At 43.7% G+C, this 18,179-nt stretch overlaps 1 protein-coding gene across 3 annotated transcripts in view; it reads right to left on the minus strand.

Annotated features, from left to right (window-relative positions):
* Positions 1 to 18,179, minus strand: part of UNC5D (unc-5 netrin receptor D) — a 941,164-nt gene that overhangs the window by 634,706 nt on the left and 288,279 nt on the right. For all 3 annotated transcript variants that reach the window (XM_073569039.1, XM_073569040.1, XM_073569041.1), the window contains exons 3-4: positions 13,525 to 13,668; positions 4,093 to 4,196 (exon numbers count right to left, since the gene is read on the minus strand). In XM_073569039.1, coding sequence (XP_073425140.1) covers positions 4,093 to 4,196; positions 13,525 to 13,668 — 248 coding nt within the window. The remainder of the gene's footprint in view (positions 1 to 4,092; positions 4,197 to 13,524; positions 13,669 to 18,179) is intronic.

The following is an 18,179-nucleotide window of genomic DNA, read 5'->3' on the forward strand; positions in this document are numbered from 1 at the left end:
CTGCACTGGTCTCGTCACTCTCTGACAGTATTTCCAAAGCTTGAATCTAGATCTTCTGATGCACAATCTGACATCATGACATGATCTGATATCACATGAGTAAAGGTGCCGAGATTCGAATTCGGCAAATCACCTGACATTTCCAGGAAAAATCAATTTGCATCAAAGTTATTCGATGCGAATAAAATGTTCCTTGTTATGCTCAAGAGACCGTGGAGCATAATAAACGTCAAAGGTAAAAGTAAAATAATTAATACTCAACTTACAACTCAATGTCCCCCTTCCCATCCACATAGCGCAGTCCTCTGTGCCTCTTTTTTTCAATTTCCCCCATTAAGAGCATCATTCTTCAGCCTGCTTCACTCTATGTCTCTGGTATCACTGTGCACATTACCGTTGTGGCACACGACGACTAGACAGTGGCAGCACCTGATGGAGAACGGTGGGGGCAGCAGGACAGGAGAACAGTGGAGTGGGTATTCATTTTTTTTTTTTTCACTTTTGACGACATTCAATAACTCAGCCTGGCTGCCATTTTGCTGAATCTGCATTGATAGAATTGTAAAAAAATTTTGATTTTGGAGAATTTATAATTGTTTTTAAATTCATTTCTGGTAAATCTGTTTAATATACTGAAGGCCTCGGAACATAATAAAAAAGATATGTCATGCTATATACTTTATTATATCCCCTATATTTGATGCAAATCAAGTTTAATATCCGCATTTGCCTATGGCTTTTCAGTGAGAGTAGAGTCTCATTATATTGTACTTGCTCTTAGTTCTGTTTAGGAGCAGGAGTGATAGGTCAGTGAGAAAAATCTGATATCTCCTGAATCACAATGCAAGTCTCAGTGTATTCAATGTAATATTCATTCAGTCTCCCTTCCCGGTCTCCTACTTGAAACATGTTTCTCTCTGTCAGCTGTTAGTAGTTTGAAGATGCATATCACGGTAACACACTGGAAATTTTGCACACAGTACTCATATGTAGTATTTACTAACATTGTTGTCATGATTCCTCTGCTCAGATTGTCTGGCATCCTATCCTGTGCTGGGGCGTGCTGAGCTGTTGGTGCATTGATTGACAGCTTGGTTGACCTATCCGACTGGAAGGTGCAGAGACTTCCACAGATACTCCATATTCTTGGTAACTGTCTTGTTATTTAGGTGAGTTGTCTGGCCAAGATCATTGCCAGTCAAAAGCTTGTTCTAAGCTGGGGCTCCCTGGTGTGTTCACCTGTGCCCTGTGCTGTAAGTTCTGATCTTTTTCTGCTGCTGACCTTTGGACCATGGTCAGACTACCCGTTTGTCATTGTCCCATTGCATCTGATATTCCATTGTTGACCCTTGGACCATGTTCAGACTACCCATTTGTTATTGCCCCTTTGCTTATCCGCTGTTTCTCTGGCATTCTGACCCTGGCATATGACCTGACTTGTGACTTTGTATTTTCCCTTGGTTTACTATGTGATCTTTTGGTATTGATCCCGGAACGTCTGACTGCGCTTATTCACGGCCTAGCTGTGGGTTGTGACTAGCGTCACAAGTATGAGCCAGGGGAGCTTTTTGACTGCAGCTAGTGTGTGGACTCACTTTGCACACTACTGCTTTCTTATATAAAGCACTATTAATATTTTAACTACCTAGAGGTACATACAGAGGAATACGGAAGGTAGAGATGGGTGATGATGAGGAATCAGAGAGCTGCTAGGAAGGATTTGATAGTTATGATGACATCCTATAGGTCACAGAAAATTAGTACAGGAACATTTACTGGATTGGTAGTCAGGCTGGAGATCACTCTTCCAAGCTGCATATAATACATGGGTCCAAAATGTAAGTACACAACTTAAGTGGAATAAAACTAATTACACAGGAAGACTATTGCCTTTCAGTTATCATTATTTACAGCTATCATAACAGTGCTAAAAAATTATTTTAGTGTTTCATTAGCTTAGAAATGCAAGGAAACAACACGACAGTACAAGAAGTCATTGCAACTCTGTATTATGTAGCTCTATAATGTCCTTTTCAGCTGCCTTTCAGCCTCCTCATCCAGCTCTGCCATGTATATGAAGCCCTCGGTAACATAAAAGCACCAGTTTTGGGTTTTTACGCAGATCAGCCAGAAAACAATATAAGAAGTGAGCACATCAATTATAATTTATCAAATTCAGTGAAAATTTCCCCTAAAAGTCAATTACTAACGAATCAAAATTTTTTGGTAGTCGATTTGTACATATACAGCAAAGCTTCAAGAAAGCTGTAATTACCTGAATTCTGAAAAACATTAATCTATTAGGACCCATAAAGACGTCCATGCAACACAGTCCGAGCACATAATGCATAGACTGGTCACAGCTCTCCCAATCTGAGCGTATTAGCTTCATATAACTCTATGAGGCTGTGACACTAAGGTCAGGAGATCCGAGGCCAGTGCCAAGATTGTGGTACATTCTCGGACTGATTTACATGTTGGTCTGCATGAGCCCTAATAATCAAAAGTTCTCAGATTGTTGATCTGTGGTCTTCTCATTTTCAGACCCCCGCTAGCTGTTCTTCACTAGCCTACATGTTGTCACATGGGGCGTAAGCTTATCATTGACACTAGATGGAGACCTGATGCTATCACATCGGGAGGGCGGTAATGTCAGGATGAGGGCAGGCTTGGCAGCCTTGAGAATCTCTCCCCCCCATGTGCTCACCCACCTATCCACTCTCTCTTTCCCCATGTGCTGACTTCTCCCGTCTGTGCACTCTTCTTTGACTTGTCGACACCATGTGCTATCCCCCTTGTCTGCTTTCTCTCTCCTTCCTGTGCTGTGTTCTCCGCTCATGTGCTGTCCCATTTGAGCTGTCTTCCCCCTGTGCTCTGTCTGTCTCACCCCTGTGCGCTTTCTCTCTCCCCCATCTGCTGTCTTCTCCTCTCATGTCATCTCTTGTTTGACCTGTGTACCCCATCACTAAACACTCAGTGCAAGCATGTCAGGAGGAATTTCTATTTAAAGGGGTTTTCACACAAACAAAAGTTCATTTTAAAAATTGTCTGTGTCTGACCGTGTACAAAACATGTCACAGCTCCTGGGCAGGGGAGGAAGCAAAAGACAACACTGACATTACAGCACGAGATCGCAGAGGATACATTTTATGACGTAAAACATTGCTTAAAAACAGTCAGTGAAAAATTTTAACTCACAAAATGAATGCTCTGTGATCCCCTGCTGTAATGTCAGCATTTTCTTTTGCTTCCTCCGTACACGGTCAGACACAGACAATTTTTAAAATGAACTTTCGTTCATAGGAAAACCCCTTTAATGTGACCAGCTTCCTCTGCCTGTATACACGTCGCGCAAAGGGCTGCGTGTGAGTGTGTGAGAGTGTGTGAGTGGTGCGTATGGTGTATAGAATGTGTGTGTGTGGTGCAATGGTGTTCCGCTGGTGGTACTGCGCAATAGGTTGGTACCAGCAGCATTTTCCATATTGCGACACCCATCACTTGGGTGTCCCAGTATGGCGGTCGGTGAACTTCCTCCCCTTGGAATTCTGGGATACGGTGACATCTGGACAGAACAGGAAATGAAAACATTACAAGGCAATTATATACAGTACATAGATGGTTACAGTCTGGTGAAGAATGGCAGCACTAGAGGACCGGAATGAGAAGAAGATAGAAAACAGAGTAGCTAAGGCTTAACAGTGGTAGAAGAAGGGATTGTGTGATATTTTGTAACCCTTTGCCTGCAGATTTGATTAGAACCAATTTTATTTAATGTAAATTGAATTTCCTGTCGAAATTCAAGTGGATCTCATGAAAACTAAAGTCAGAAGATTTGCACAATTTTGGACAAATTAGGAAGAGTGTGTAAAGAATATACACCATCTATCATTGTGTTATTTGGATTAAATCTTGCTGAGGATGCTGTCCAACCTTAAATCATATTAACATGAAGAATTTCCCTTCTGACATTCTCCTGAATTCGGGAACAGTCATTTTTCAGAAAGAAGCTCCTGTATTCTGTGTTATTAGTCATTTGCATAAACCATTAGTGTCTAGAACGCGGATTATCATACAGACTAGTCATTTACAAACCTCAGCAGTGGGTACCCCCTCTGGTGGACGACAGTGGAGAACGATCATTCCTTCAATGGGGACTTCTTTTCCTTGAGGGTCTTGTTCAAAATTTTTCCTCAAGTCTGTAGGGAGAAAAGGGCAAAATAACAGACCTGCTGTGACTGAAATGAGCTTTTGTGTTAGAAAACAAGACGCTTTACACATTTCTTATTCAGCACATACATACTTTGAATCCGGGGCCGTAGAGGCAATAACAGAAGAAATAGCTGCCTTGGGGACAATGTGCCTTGACTGAGCGATTCCAGCCATGAATATAATATTTTTTGCTGCTTTAGAGCATCAGATGGAAAAACATGTCTTTAGCGTAGCTTATCACATACATTCAAGGTGAATAGAAAATAAAAACTAGCTCTAAAAATGCTTTCAAGTTGCATTAATTTTTTTTATACTTAGAAAGTTTTTTCACTAATATATATAGAATAAGTCTACATAAAACATACATTTTTACATTATATTCCAGATAGAGATATATTCAATTCTGCAGGCTCCAGAGCTGTAATCTTCCAAGTAACTCATTGTTTTTAAAGAGGTTGTCCACTATTTTTTTTTTTGATGACCCATCCTAAGGGTGGGTCATCATGTCTGTTCGGCCGGGATCCGTCACCCGGCAGCCTTGTGGATCAGCTGCCATCGGTGTCAGCAGCCGCGGTTGCTGATCAGAAGTACTCACTTTCTGAGCATGCTGCCTTCTAATAGTGGACAAACCATGGTACTGCACTTCCACCTCCTATTCAAATCAATAGAAAGGCAAATGTGCAGTTCCCTGCCACGGCCACTATGATAAGACTGACAGCTCCACAAGCGAGTTTTCTGTCCGGTTGCCGCCATCGCCAACACAGATAATAGCTAATAGGCAGGGATACTGATTGTTGGACCCCGGTCGATCAGACATTGATGACCCATACATAGGATGGGTCATCAATGAAAAGTGGACAACCTATTTAACAGTAGCTCAGCTGAATTTGCAGCAATGCCTCTGCCTACAAGATTGCTGGCTCGTATGCTGTTCCCATAAAAGGAGATCTGAATGTAACTTAAAGGGTATATAAGAACCCCCCAAAAAACAAGCAAGAAACCGGTTTATATTCTCATATTGCTATTTGAAAGCTGTCATCCACACCTTTACTTATGCAATCTGTTGCTCTATGACCAGAAAAAAATGTTGCTTTCATGCATATGTAAATATAGCTTATAGCTCTGGGCATGTCAAAAATGAATGCAAGTTGTAGTTCAGAATGAAAGCACAATTAGTAATGCAGTTTAGTTATAGGGCCTGCTGAAGTAGCAGCGGTCAGGTCAACTCTTCCCCTCCCCAAACACTGACCGCTGCGAGATAAAAGCTGAAAGGCATTAGTAATCTCTACTATTTTGTAATCACACACAGCTTTGTAGAGAGATCTATGAGGAGATCAGACGGTTAGTCATTACATAAAATGCACGACACCAAACTAGTATAAATTGCCAATAATTACAAAATTTTATTAAATACAATAGCATGACATAACAAGAAAATTCACAGATGAAACAGGGATACTGCAATCCTAAAGAGGAGCCATATTGCACATTTGCCCGAAGCTGGCATTAACAAATGCATAATATTGCAAAGGCCTTCATGCCTACAAAAATGCCAAACTCATATGTCCATAGTAACACCCATATGAATTGCTTTCATATCAACTGAGTAAACATACTAAAATTATTACTTATGGACAAGGGCATAACCCAATATATGAAAAATACTCTATGAGCAAGCAATACCATCTAGCTCTAAATGAGCGTCTCAAAAAGGTGCACTAAGAAATATAGACAATGGAAAATATCCCAATCGGACACTTGCATAGAGGGAGTATGTAGTGCTGGCATCCCCGTCACCCCAACGCGCGTTTCGCTTCTTTGTCAGGACGAAGAAGCGAAACGCACGTTGGGGTGACGGGGACGCCAGCGCTACATACTCCCTCTAAGTGTCCGATTGGGATATTTTCCATTGTCTATATTTCTTAGTGCACCTTTTTGAGACGCTCATTTAGAGCTAGATGGTATTGCTTGCTCATAGAGTATTTTTCATATATTGGGTTATGCCCTTGTCCATAAGTAATAATTTTAGTATGTTTACTCAGTTGATATGAAAGCAATTCATATGGGTGTTACTATGGACATATGAGTTTGGCATTTTTGTAGGCATGAAGGCCTTTGCAATATTATGCATTTGTTAATGCCAGCTTCGGGCAAATGTGCAATATGGCTCCTCTTTAGGATTGCAGTATCCCTGTTTCATCTGTGAATTTTCTTGTTATGTCATGCTATTGTATTTAATAAAATTTTGTAATTATTGGCAATTTATACTAGTTTGGTGTCGTACATTAATTGAGACTTTTGAGTTTTTGCTTACAGTACTATTTATTGGGTTTTTGTTGATTACTGTCAGTCATTACATGTCTCACACTGAGAAATCTGCTCTAAGCTGCTGTGGAGAGTTTTCATTTCCCCATCATACAGTGGGGAAAAAAAGTATTTAGTCAGTCAGCAATAGTGCAAGTTCCACCACTTAAAAAGATGAGAGGCGTCTGTAATTTACATCATAGGTAGACCTCAACTATGGGAGACAAACTGAGAAAAAAAAATCCAGAAAATCACATTGTCTGTTTTTTTTTCATTTTATTTGCATATTATGGTGGAAAATAAGTATTTGGTCAGAAACAAAATTTCATCTCAATACTTTGTGATATATCCTTTGTTGGCAATGACAGAGGTCAAACGTTTTCTGTAAGTCTTCACAAGGTTGCCACACACTGTTGTTGGTATGTTGGCCCATTCCTCCATGCAGATCTCCTCTAGAGCAGTGATGTTTTTGGCTTTTCGCTTGGCAACACGGACTTTCAACTCCCTCCAAAGGTTTTCTATAGGGTTGAGATCTGGAGACTGGCTAGGCCACTCCAGGACCTTGAAATGCTTCTTACGAAGCCACTCCTTCGTTGCCCTGGGGGTGTGCTTTGGATCTTTGTCATGTTGAAAGACCCAGCCACGTTTCATCTTCAATGCCCTTGCTGATGGAAGGAGGTTTGCACTCAAAATCTCACGATACATGGCCCCATTCATTCTTTCATGTACCCTGATCAGTCGTCCTGGCCCCTTTGCAGAGAAACAGCCCCAAAGCATGATGTTTCCACCACCATGCTTTACAGTAGGTATGGTGTTTGATGGATGCAACTCAGTATTCTTTTTCCTCCAAACACGACAAGTTGTGTTTCTACCAAACAGTTCCAGTTTGGTTTCATCAGACCATAGGACATTCTCCCAAAACTCCTCTGGATCATCCAAATGCTCTCTAGCAAACTTCAGACGGGCCCGGACATGTACAGGCTTAAGCAGTGGGACACGTCTGGCACTGCAGGATCTGAGTCCATGGTGGCGTAGTGTGTTACTTATGGTAGGCCTTGTTACATTGGTCCCAGCTCTCTGCAGTTCATTCACTAGGTCCCCCCGCGTGGTTCTGGGATTTTTGCTCACCGTTCTTGTGATCATTCTGACCCCACGGGGTGGGATTTTGCGTGGAGCACCAGATCGAGGGAGATTATCAGTGGTCTTGTATGTCTTCCATTTTCTAATTATTGCTCCCACAGTTGATTTCTTCACTCCAAGCTGGTTGGCTATTGCAGATTCAGTCTTCCCAGCCTGGTGCAGGGCTACAATTTTGTTTCTGGTGTCCTTTGACAGCTCTTTGGTCTTCACCATAGTGGAGTTTGGAGTCAGACTGTTTGAGGGTGTGCCCAGGTGTCTTTTTATACTGATAACAAGTTTAAACAGGTGCCATTACTACAGGTAATGAGTAGAGGAAAGAGGAGACTCTTAAAGAAGAAGTTACAGGTCTGTGAGAGCCAGAAATCTTGATTGATTGTTTCTGACCAAATACTTATTTTCCACCATAATATGCAAATAAAATGAAAAAAAAAACAGACAATGTGATTTTCTGGATTTTTTTTTCTCAGTTTGTCTCCCATAGTTGAGGTCTACCTATGATGTAAATTACAGACACCTCTCATCTTTTTAAGTGGTGGAACTTGTACTATTGCTGACTGACTAAATACTTTTTTTCCCCACTGTATGTTATTGCCTATTTATAACAAGTCAATATCATACAGGGGAAGAAGTCACATGACTTAGGAAAGTCTGACTGACGGCTTCACTGTAATGACCCCTCCCAAAACGCACACTTACCCCTTCTTAATTTAAATAAGACACAACTGCGTGACATTGGATGTAAAAGGCCACAGCAGCCCCGTTTATTAACACCAAACAAGCAATAACATTTTTATCCATAAACGTAGAAATATTCCATAAACATAACCACCAGCAAAAGGAGGGGGGGTAAATGAAGAGTCCATTGTTCATGATTGCAACACCAGCTCCACCACGTGCCCTCAGCCGCACCACACTGGCTCGAGGACAACCAGCTCCACCACGTGCCCTCAGCCGCACCACACCGGCTCGAGGACACCCAGCCGAGTGTTGCCCAACCAATGTCCTGCTGGGACCCAGCCCAGCAGGGACCCACGTTAACATGCCCCGCTGTGACCCAACACAGCAGGGTCCCACGTTAACATGTCCCGCTGTGACCCAGCACAGCTGGGACCCACCTTAACCAAGTATACCATTGCACCACCAGGGGTAACCCGCTCCTGCACTGGGTTCACCCCCCCGCTCTTTGTGCAATCCACCGACTTCAAATACCGCCCTCCTTTCCGCCACCGCGAGCACGTATGACACCTTGTAAGTGCGAGTACCACCACCAAAAAACCCTAACCCGAGCCGACTCTGCGGCTCGAGTAACCAATGTTTCTGTACCAAGACCAATCGATCAAAGCTGATCCCCATTAGACCTCACAATGCCAACCTGCACCAAAATACCAGTACAACAAGGTCAGCCACATCCAAGACCTGCAACTAGCCAACTGCATCGTCCAATCCTATGCACCGCCTGCGCGACCAGTCCCCAACCTGAGCCGCCGCCTCTGCCTCGTTGAGACCGCAACACTGCAGGCGCCTCCGAAAATTGTACTTCACCTAATAATTAATCAAAGCCAACCATTATTGCCGTGAACAAAAGAACCTACATTGGTTCCCCAAACCTCCGATAGATTCTTGAAAATGTGTCCAGTAAAACCCACTATGTAGTCATTCCAAACAGGAGCCCCTATGGACACCAACACGAGCACGGCTCCCAGGCAGAAAATTGCACTCCACCTGATAATAATCAAAGCCAACCATTATAGACGTAACAACAGAACCTACACTGGTTCCCCAACCTCCGACAGATTCTTGAAAAACGTGCCCCACTATATAGTCATGAACAACAACACGAGCATGGCTCCCAGGCAGGAGCATTCAGGCCCGATGTCTCAGATCAAACCCCTTGACGCCCCAGCGACCAAGTCTCCACCACACACGTGCAGTACCAAAACGCTGTTGGTCCCGTCAACCCTGCGTGATAGCATCTATCTTTAAATATCCACCCAACTAGAAAACATAAACCAGTCCACCCCGTAATCACCACGACCCGGAACGAATTAATTGTGTGCATCACCCTTGCACTTCGAACCCAGAATCACAACACTATTGTTGCCACCCTCTTACCAAAAGTGAGATGTACTCCGCACCCATTCCCCGCTGAACTGCGGATTCGACACTACTCACAAAAGAAAGAAAAGCGACTCCACACCACCTGAAGTCCAGGAAAACTCAGACACACATCACGTCTCCCGAAAACCCCAGACACCATAAACCCGGGCCATCCGTCAAAACATTGCACTCACCGGTGCCCGATGCTTGTCCGCCACTCAGCCTTAAAGCACCGCAAAAAGCACCCCCAAACGGAGCACAGCCCCAGACGATTACCAGGTCCTTAGAGTCATTAAAAGTCAATGCACATCGCACTAGCTTCCCCTGCCACAGCGTACCACCAACCCGACATTAATGAAAGTAATGTTATAGTTGCAACCTGCTCACCCACTACCTAAAGTACACCTCCCCCGCAGCAGCGCTGCACCACAACCGTGTCCCCATAATACCAGCCGGTCCTGACAAGTGCGCATAATGGAATAAATGACATAGCCATGTATTGCCGGACGGGCTACACCCACGCGGGAGACCATTCACACGGCCATCGAAAAAACATGTCCTGCCTCATGCTCTATACAGAATTCCTGACAAATGGAACAACACCCGGTGGATAAACAAACCGTTCACCAACCAGGACCCCCGAGACCAGTAAAGCACACGCTGGGTTACCCAACTCAAATGTTGCATCATCCTTGCGCAACACTTCACCCTGGCCCCCCCGTCCGGGGGCACCCAAAAAGAAAAGACTCTAAGGAGAGCTGTATACCCAGAAGGCAAAGTAGGACCAGCTGCACCCACAATAAAACTCCTAGCCCATCGTAACGAAAAACTATCCACTCTGTATAATAAACTCCTACGTAGCTGCAATCAACGGCTGTAACAAATACCACCCGATACAGTCTGCCAAAAGCTCAATCGGCAACCCTAAAGAACCGCAGTGAGAACCCACCAGTCCTTACGTACAAAAGTTGTTAAAACTGCCCCAGGGCAGCCACGACCAGCAAATTACCGTAAGAACGCCATATGACTGCAGATCATGCAAAAAAACCCCAGTGGATCGTAGCCCCACGTATTCAATAACCAAAATCAACCCCCCAAAACAGCAGCGCGATATACATGGGAACCTAATAACGACCCCCGACCTGACACGATGTACTCGTTAACCTAACCTGACTTAGACATAGGGCCCCAGGTGAATCAAACACTTTGACTTATCCAAACACATGATAACTGCAACTACGCCCTGAGCATGAAGAAACCCAAAGTAGTCAAGGGTTGGACCGTGAACAGAAATAAGCACACCACCTTCCCTAATACCAGATAGTAGTCCCAGGTTGGACCATGAACAGAAAATAAACACTGCACCATCCCTAATACCAGATAATCCCCGACTACCACACAGAAACCAAACCACGGACCTCAACAACCGGACATTGACCAACCATAAAAACGCCAGCTCCACGCCATATCTACGTACCCCCAGAAATTAACCAGGAAAACAAATCCGGTAAAAGGTCAACTCCAAGCCCCCCGGGGGAAATGTCATCCATTGCTGAGAGAAAGGCAGGTTCCCAAAAGATCTGCCGTCCCAAGCATCTCGACCTCACCAGAACGTCTGCCACAACAAACCAAAATGCCCCTAGTGAACATGAAAACCCTTAGTACACTCAAAGCCCCTATTGGAGAACTGAACCCGGCATATAAATAAAACACACCATAATGAAAACTCGACCACCTACCCCCTCACCTCTGACCAGCAATAGAACACACCCCACTGTAACGTGAAAGATTAAGCCACCCGATGCACTACCCAAACAGATCACCACGTCAGTGAACTGCAATCCAACCCTTACCAAATACTAGGCGCGGCGATAAAACTGCTCACCACATCAGTGAACTACCATCAAGCCCTTATCAAATACTAGGCACGGCGATAAAACTGCTCACCACATCAGTGAACTAACATCAACCCTTATCAAATACTAGGCGCGGCGATAAAACAGCTCACCACATCAGTGAACTACCATCAAACCCTTATCAAATACTAGGCGCGGCGATAATCCTCCAGCCCAAAGACCCCATGCCTATAACAATAAACCATAAAACCGGCATGGATATGGCTATCCACCACCGCTCTGCCAATATCCGTATCACCACCTGAATTACTCACAAACCGCCATGGAATCACCACCAGTCATACACAAACACCCAGAGAATGCAAGCACAATTATACTAATCAAAATAAAATGATGTCGTCACCTATAGATATACCCACTATCATAAAAGCAAACTAGCATGAAATTAAAAAATACCTCCCAACACTCATGAAGTGCACAAAACAGCCTCCTGAACCACAAAGCAACCATTCCCACACATATTTGAATGCTGGCTACATGGACCAGCCGTGCATCGTTCCGAAACCCCGTGACAAAAAACCAACTACTACCCTAGTGCGAAACCATACGTAACAACACCCTTCCCAACCAATATAATCTAGACATTAATAAAGGTTTAAGTGAGCCTTACTTACTAGGCTGACTCCGCGGAACCCCACGGAACAGCCGTCACGTGTCCTCCGCGTCGAGCACCGCAACTGCGATCTTCTCCATGGATCTACGCCGACTGCAGCCCTCCTGGGCCGCAGCGCCAGCACCCAGACCAACTGTCCGTCCGGGAATGCATGGCAAAAAGTCACCGGCTCGGAGCCTCAAACAGGGGAGGGGAGGTTGGCGCTCCAGCCGCAGGCAACACCTCCTGAATCTGGCACCCAACGCCGGGGGAACGCGACGCCGGACCACATGACCTGTGGCCCTTGGCAGCTGAAGGGTGGCCACATGACCGAGCCATCGCCCGCTTCCCCCCAGCGCCGCGAGAAAGGAAATGAGGCCGGTGAAGTCACACACCACCTCGCCACCGGGCTCCTTGCCGCGTCACGTCACCGCCGTCCACCGATGCCGATGACCGCGCCGGGTCAGGTGACCATGCCGGGTAACGTGGCCGCGACATGCGCGTCACCACTGTGTGCCGCGATCCGAAATGGAGGGGAGGCCGGCCACGTCACTCACCGCCCCGTTACCTTGCTGCCTGCTTCTCGACTTCTGGCTCCGGCCCCGCGATGTCTTCTGCAACAGGTCTGCTAATGGGGCTCATCCTCCACTGCAAACTTAACTCCGGGCTGAGGTGCTCAGGAGGCTGTGGTCGTCGCTGCCGCTTCGGAGGCAGAGGGGTCCCATCTTCTCCGCCGTCGCCATCACCAGACCATCGCTGCAGCTGTTCCTTCATCCACTGCTGGCCGCGCTGCTCCATCATCCTCTTCATCTGTGCCACGAGGTATTCCATCTTCTGGATCCAAAGATTCAAGCTGAAGTCCCAGATGTGAGGAGCTGACGATTCCGGACGTCTGCAAGGTAAGGAATGACCATCCCCCCACAGTTCTGCCCTATATATCCATCCCACAACTGACCACTCCCTGCCAACTCACATTGCACAATAAGCCCCATAGCTCCAACCCACACCTTCCCCACAAACACAAAGCACTACTGACCACTCCCTGCCAACTCACATTGCACCATAAGCCCCATAGCTCCAACCCACACCTTCCCCACAAACACAAAAGCACTACACCTTACCCTTCACTAACCCTCAGGCCTAGCATCCCTCCTTAGTCATGTGCGCCCTCCCTGTAGCCCCTTTGGGGCAGGCGTCCGGGCTTGCCTTTGTCTCCTATTTTTATAAGCAATGAAAGCGTTTCTCTTTTGTTATCACAATACTTACAAGCTATGCGCACAGATGCTCTTCTACTTTTCGAGGTCCCCAGATTACTCCAAGCAACACACTGACACCAGTAATCCTCAGAACCATGAAAATCCTCCACTTGCTGCCTGGTCACATTGATCAGAACCTCTAGAACTTTGAGACCTGGAGAGGCATAGAGAAAAGACAATAAATAATAACATAACTGGAATCCACAATGTTCCATAGTAAAAGCAGTTTTACGAGTTTTGTATCCTGATGATCTAACACAACACTATTAATATTGTAGTTTTATAGTATTTAGTGACAATTTGATCCCTACAGTTTGCGGTGCATGTGTTTAATACAAGGCATGATTAACATATTATGTAACTCTCCATTGCTATTTAGTTACATATGATTTTTTTACCAAATTAACAACAGTTAGGACACTATTACTCCGAGCCTTGATAACTGCAGACAGTTCTGCTGTTCAAAGAATAAAATCATTTGTTGCATTTTTTGCAGTTATTCAAAAAGAAAACTGAAATGTTAACAGTGTTTTATTCTTAGTGTCGTATACGCTAAATGAAAAAAAAAAAACAAAGACAAAAATATAACAATTAAATACCATGCAGTAAATAAATATATAGTATAGTGCATGAAAAATATATACGGTACTTGGTTAACATGTTTTTTGATTTAAAAAAATGCGAAAGTGATCCCACCTCTTCACGGTGACCGTAATTGGGACAGTCCTAACTCTAATACTAAAAAGGACTGTCCCAATTCTGGTCACCGTGAAGAGGTGGGGCGACTTTCGTATTTTTGTTATCAAAAAAACATGTTAACTAAATACCGCATATTATTTTCATGCACTATGCTGTTTATATATTTACTGCAGGGTATTTAATCATTGTATTTCTGTCTTTGTTTTTTTATGTTCAGTGGCCAAGTGTGAACGTGTGCTTACATGCTGCATGCACACTAGTTTTTATCCCAGTTCATACCATTGGGTTTCTATACTCTAAATGAAGTGGTAGGACACCTGCTCGACTACCTATCCAGAAAAGCTCCTCCTGATTGTGGTCTTGAGGCTAGATGTAATGTGGGACTTTGTTTCTCCATTTCAGTGATTGGGGCAGGTGATTTCCCAAGAGTCAGACCATTACTGATCTAGCATTTAGATGATAGGTGATAGATAAATGCTTTAAGGGTCCCATACACTTTGAATTAGAGGGTTATTTCCATCTTCTTAGATAAGTAAAATTATAAATTGTTTGTTTAAAAACTAGCAACTTTGCAAGGTACTTATTATTAAAATTCCTCTTCATTTTCATGAATGGAATAATTGTTTTCTTTTATCATTATTTTATCATTCTTTTATCTTTTATCCACTGTTTGGATGACAAATTTTCATTCCCCATGTTTGGCCCTGTTAAATTAAAATTTATACTCGTCTCCAATGTGAGGGCCGTTACTGCCATATCGGTGCTAACACTCCTGAAGGCCAGTCAATGCTGATGTCACTGTCCTCAACCACCTTCAGACAAGTAAAAGTAATTAACAGGAAGTGAACGGTGAGCGGCTGCTCTCACGTCTGAAGGCGGGGACAGTTATACCATGTTTGGCCCCATTAAAATAAAAACACCTAATATCATCTCCTGTGCCATTCCAGCATGTCGGCACTCGCATTCCTGGGCTCACGTGAGGTTGTTATGACACGCGAGCCCCATTAATGCGATTGACGGCACAACTGAAAAGGTGCCGCCATGGGAGGTGAGATTAGATGCTTTTATTTTAGCAGGGCCAAACATGGCAAAAGAGAAGGGATTATCCTAGTAGTGGACAACCCTTCAAGGCTTATTGCCTAGGTTACTGGCCATTGACAAAGTCTAACAGAAGTGGCTGAAAATAAGCAGTGTGTCAGGAACACCGTACTGCACTTGCTCACTGAGCCAGTGCGCATGTCCTGAGTACAAAAACAGTGCTCAAAGATACCTGTGGAGTGGGACAGCAGCGGTGACAATGCGTGCTTCAGACTATCAGGACCTGAAGCACGTGACTGCTGGGGGCGTGACCTAAGCTCCATAGTGCTAGGAGCTGCAGGGAAACTCCTAGAAAGGTAACTACGGGACAAGTTACCAAGGGGTATAGACAGGGACGTAAACCAGATCAAGCCGGGTCAAAGCATGAGATAGCAGGACAGTACCAAAGGGTTAGACAGAGCGAATAGTCAGGACATAGCAATAGATCAGAAAACCAGAACGGGCAATGGATGGTACAATAGGGACAAAAACGGAGTAACAATAGCCAAGCCAGGAGGTCAGAACCGGAGAAGACAATAGTACCAAAACGAGAGATGGAGTACAGAGTGAGGGGACAGACCGGGTCATACACAGCAATCAAAAAAGGAATGCAGTATACACGCACATCGGGGGGTCAGACACACAGCCAGAATAACAGTGTAGTTGCCAGGGAATCCTAGTTTGGAGTGAGTATAAATACCCCTCCCAGATCCAAAGAGAGGCCGGCAAAAGTTAACCCTGTGAGAACAGGACATTAACCATGTCCTTACAATCTCTATTATAGTGAGCTTGTAAGCACTGCATTGAAGCTAGCCGGAATGGCTGGAGCACACTGCTAGCTTTTCATCCCAACCAGCTCCACTGCTAATGTGCTCCTCTGATTCTGCAGAAGCCAAGCCTCCTCACATGACATTGATGAGGGCACAGTTTGGACAAACACCGTAACCATAGTCTGAACCGTCAATTATGCAGGATCGCCCCACTCCCAGCTAGAGAACACAAAGAGGCATGGGAGTACTGTGTTGCTGAAAAAATTTAGTGGGACTATCTTGTTACAACTGATGAAAATAAATGATTTTTTGAAAAATATGATCTAAACTTCGCAGACCACCATGTTTTAAAAATAAATTTTTAATTTTTAATTTTTTTCTAACAAATTGAAGGACAGAGCTTTAATTGAAAGAATATTACATTAAAGATCATTCATTCGTTGCCTTGTTATCAAATATCCATGGCAAGTATAATGAGTGCCATGATCTAACATGTGTATGGCTGTGTTGACATTATGATCATTCAACCAGAAACATACGGTACTTTAAAGAGGGCCTGTCACCAGGTAAAAAGTGTCCAGTATGTGCTCTAACTCCATTCTCACTGATCCCCTGAATGTTCTGGGTTTTTTGTTTCTTTTTTTTTAATTGGCCATATGGTTTCCGAGATATGGGCCTCATTATTTTGTGCTTACATTTATGGTCTTATGGCTCACTAGATTCTCAGAGTGTGTTCTGCATAATTACCGTGTGAGTCCTGCCTGCTTGTGAAGAACAGAAACATTTTTCAAAAACCGTCCGCTTTTGACCTAGTGTCATGTCCTCTTTATCCCAATATGTATGAAAGACTTTAAAGGGGTTGTCCCACAAAGTACACAGTGATCAAAGGTCTTGGTAGAAAAATAAGTTCCACAATTAGATATGTAAAAAAAAATGTTCCTGTGCTGAGATAATCTTATAAATGTGCCCCTGCTGTGTACTGTGTAATGGCTGTGTCTGACCATAGTGGAACATGGTCTCATCATAACACAGATCCTGGACAGGGGAGAGAGCAAAATAGTATATAGACAGGACAGCATGGGATTGAAAATGATTCTCTTTGTGAAGCAAAACATTTCCCTGACTGTTTTTAAGCAATGATTTACCTCAAAGAAAGAATAATCTTAAATCCTATGATCAGACCATGTTCCTTCGCGGTCAGACACAGCCATTACACAGTACACAGCAGGGGCACATTTATAAGATTATCTCAGCACAGGAACATTTTTTTTTACATATCTAATTGCGGAACTTATTATTACTCAAAGATCTATTGATTAAAATATTGATGAAAATTAACTTTGTTCATGGGAAAACCCCTTTAAGATGGAAAACATTAACTTCCTTCCCATCAATGTGTTAGCATACCACTGACTCTGTACAGTGAGGATTGGCGCATACAATCTTAGGGTGATCACCACATAGTGCATGAATACAGCTATATCTCATGCCCAAAGCTGTATCATGGCTTGCTAGTTTGCATTGCGATAATGGATCTTCTATAGATGCTCATGAGGTCTCTACTGGATTTCCTCTGAGATCATGCAGAAATATGCAGGTAGTTGGTGTTGGAGTTTAAACAAATTGTATGGGGTCCAACGAGCCTCTAAGGCAGTGCACTGAGGCTATGGAGCGATGTGTCCTCCACGCACCGCCATGCCGCCTCTGCCATGTACATGGCTCTGTATACACCTACTATATATACTGCAGCAATGTAATTCAATAGGATATTAATAAAGCATTACTACTATGTTAATAATGAGCAGTACTTGGATTAATCTCATATTTATGCTCACACCACATGAAAGAGCTGCCTTTATATATGATATGTATTCTAGAAGTAATTATAACAAATTACAAAAGATTTCATAAAGCGCAAATATAGCAACAACATAATGCAGGAGTGTAAGGGGTGAGGGGGAATTAATGAAGCCTTTCCTTAGATATACTGAAATTGCATGGTTACATCAAAGCTTGTGTGAAATTCAATTATTTTTTGTGTATTAAGGTGATCAGGATACTATTTTATTATCTTTTTACAAAATGCACAATGCTTTTTGAACATCACTACAATATAATG

This window comes from Dendrobates tinctorius, unplaced genomic scaffold, assembly GCF_039654945.1.
Source record: "Dendrobates tinctorius isolate UK_male_01 unplaced genomic scaffold, ASM3965494v1 ptg000022l, whole genome shotgun sequence".
NCBI classification, from domain to species: domain Eukaryota; kingdom Metazoa; phylum Chordata; class Amphibia; order Anura; family Dendrobatidae; genus Dendrobates; species Dendrobates tinctorius.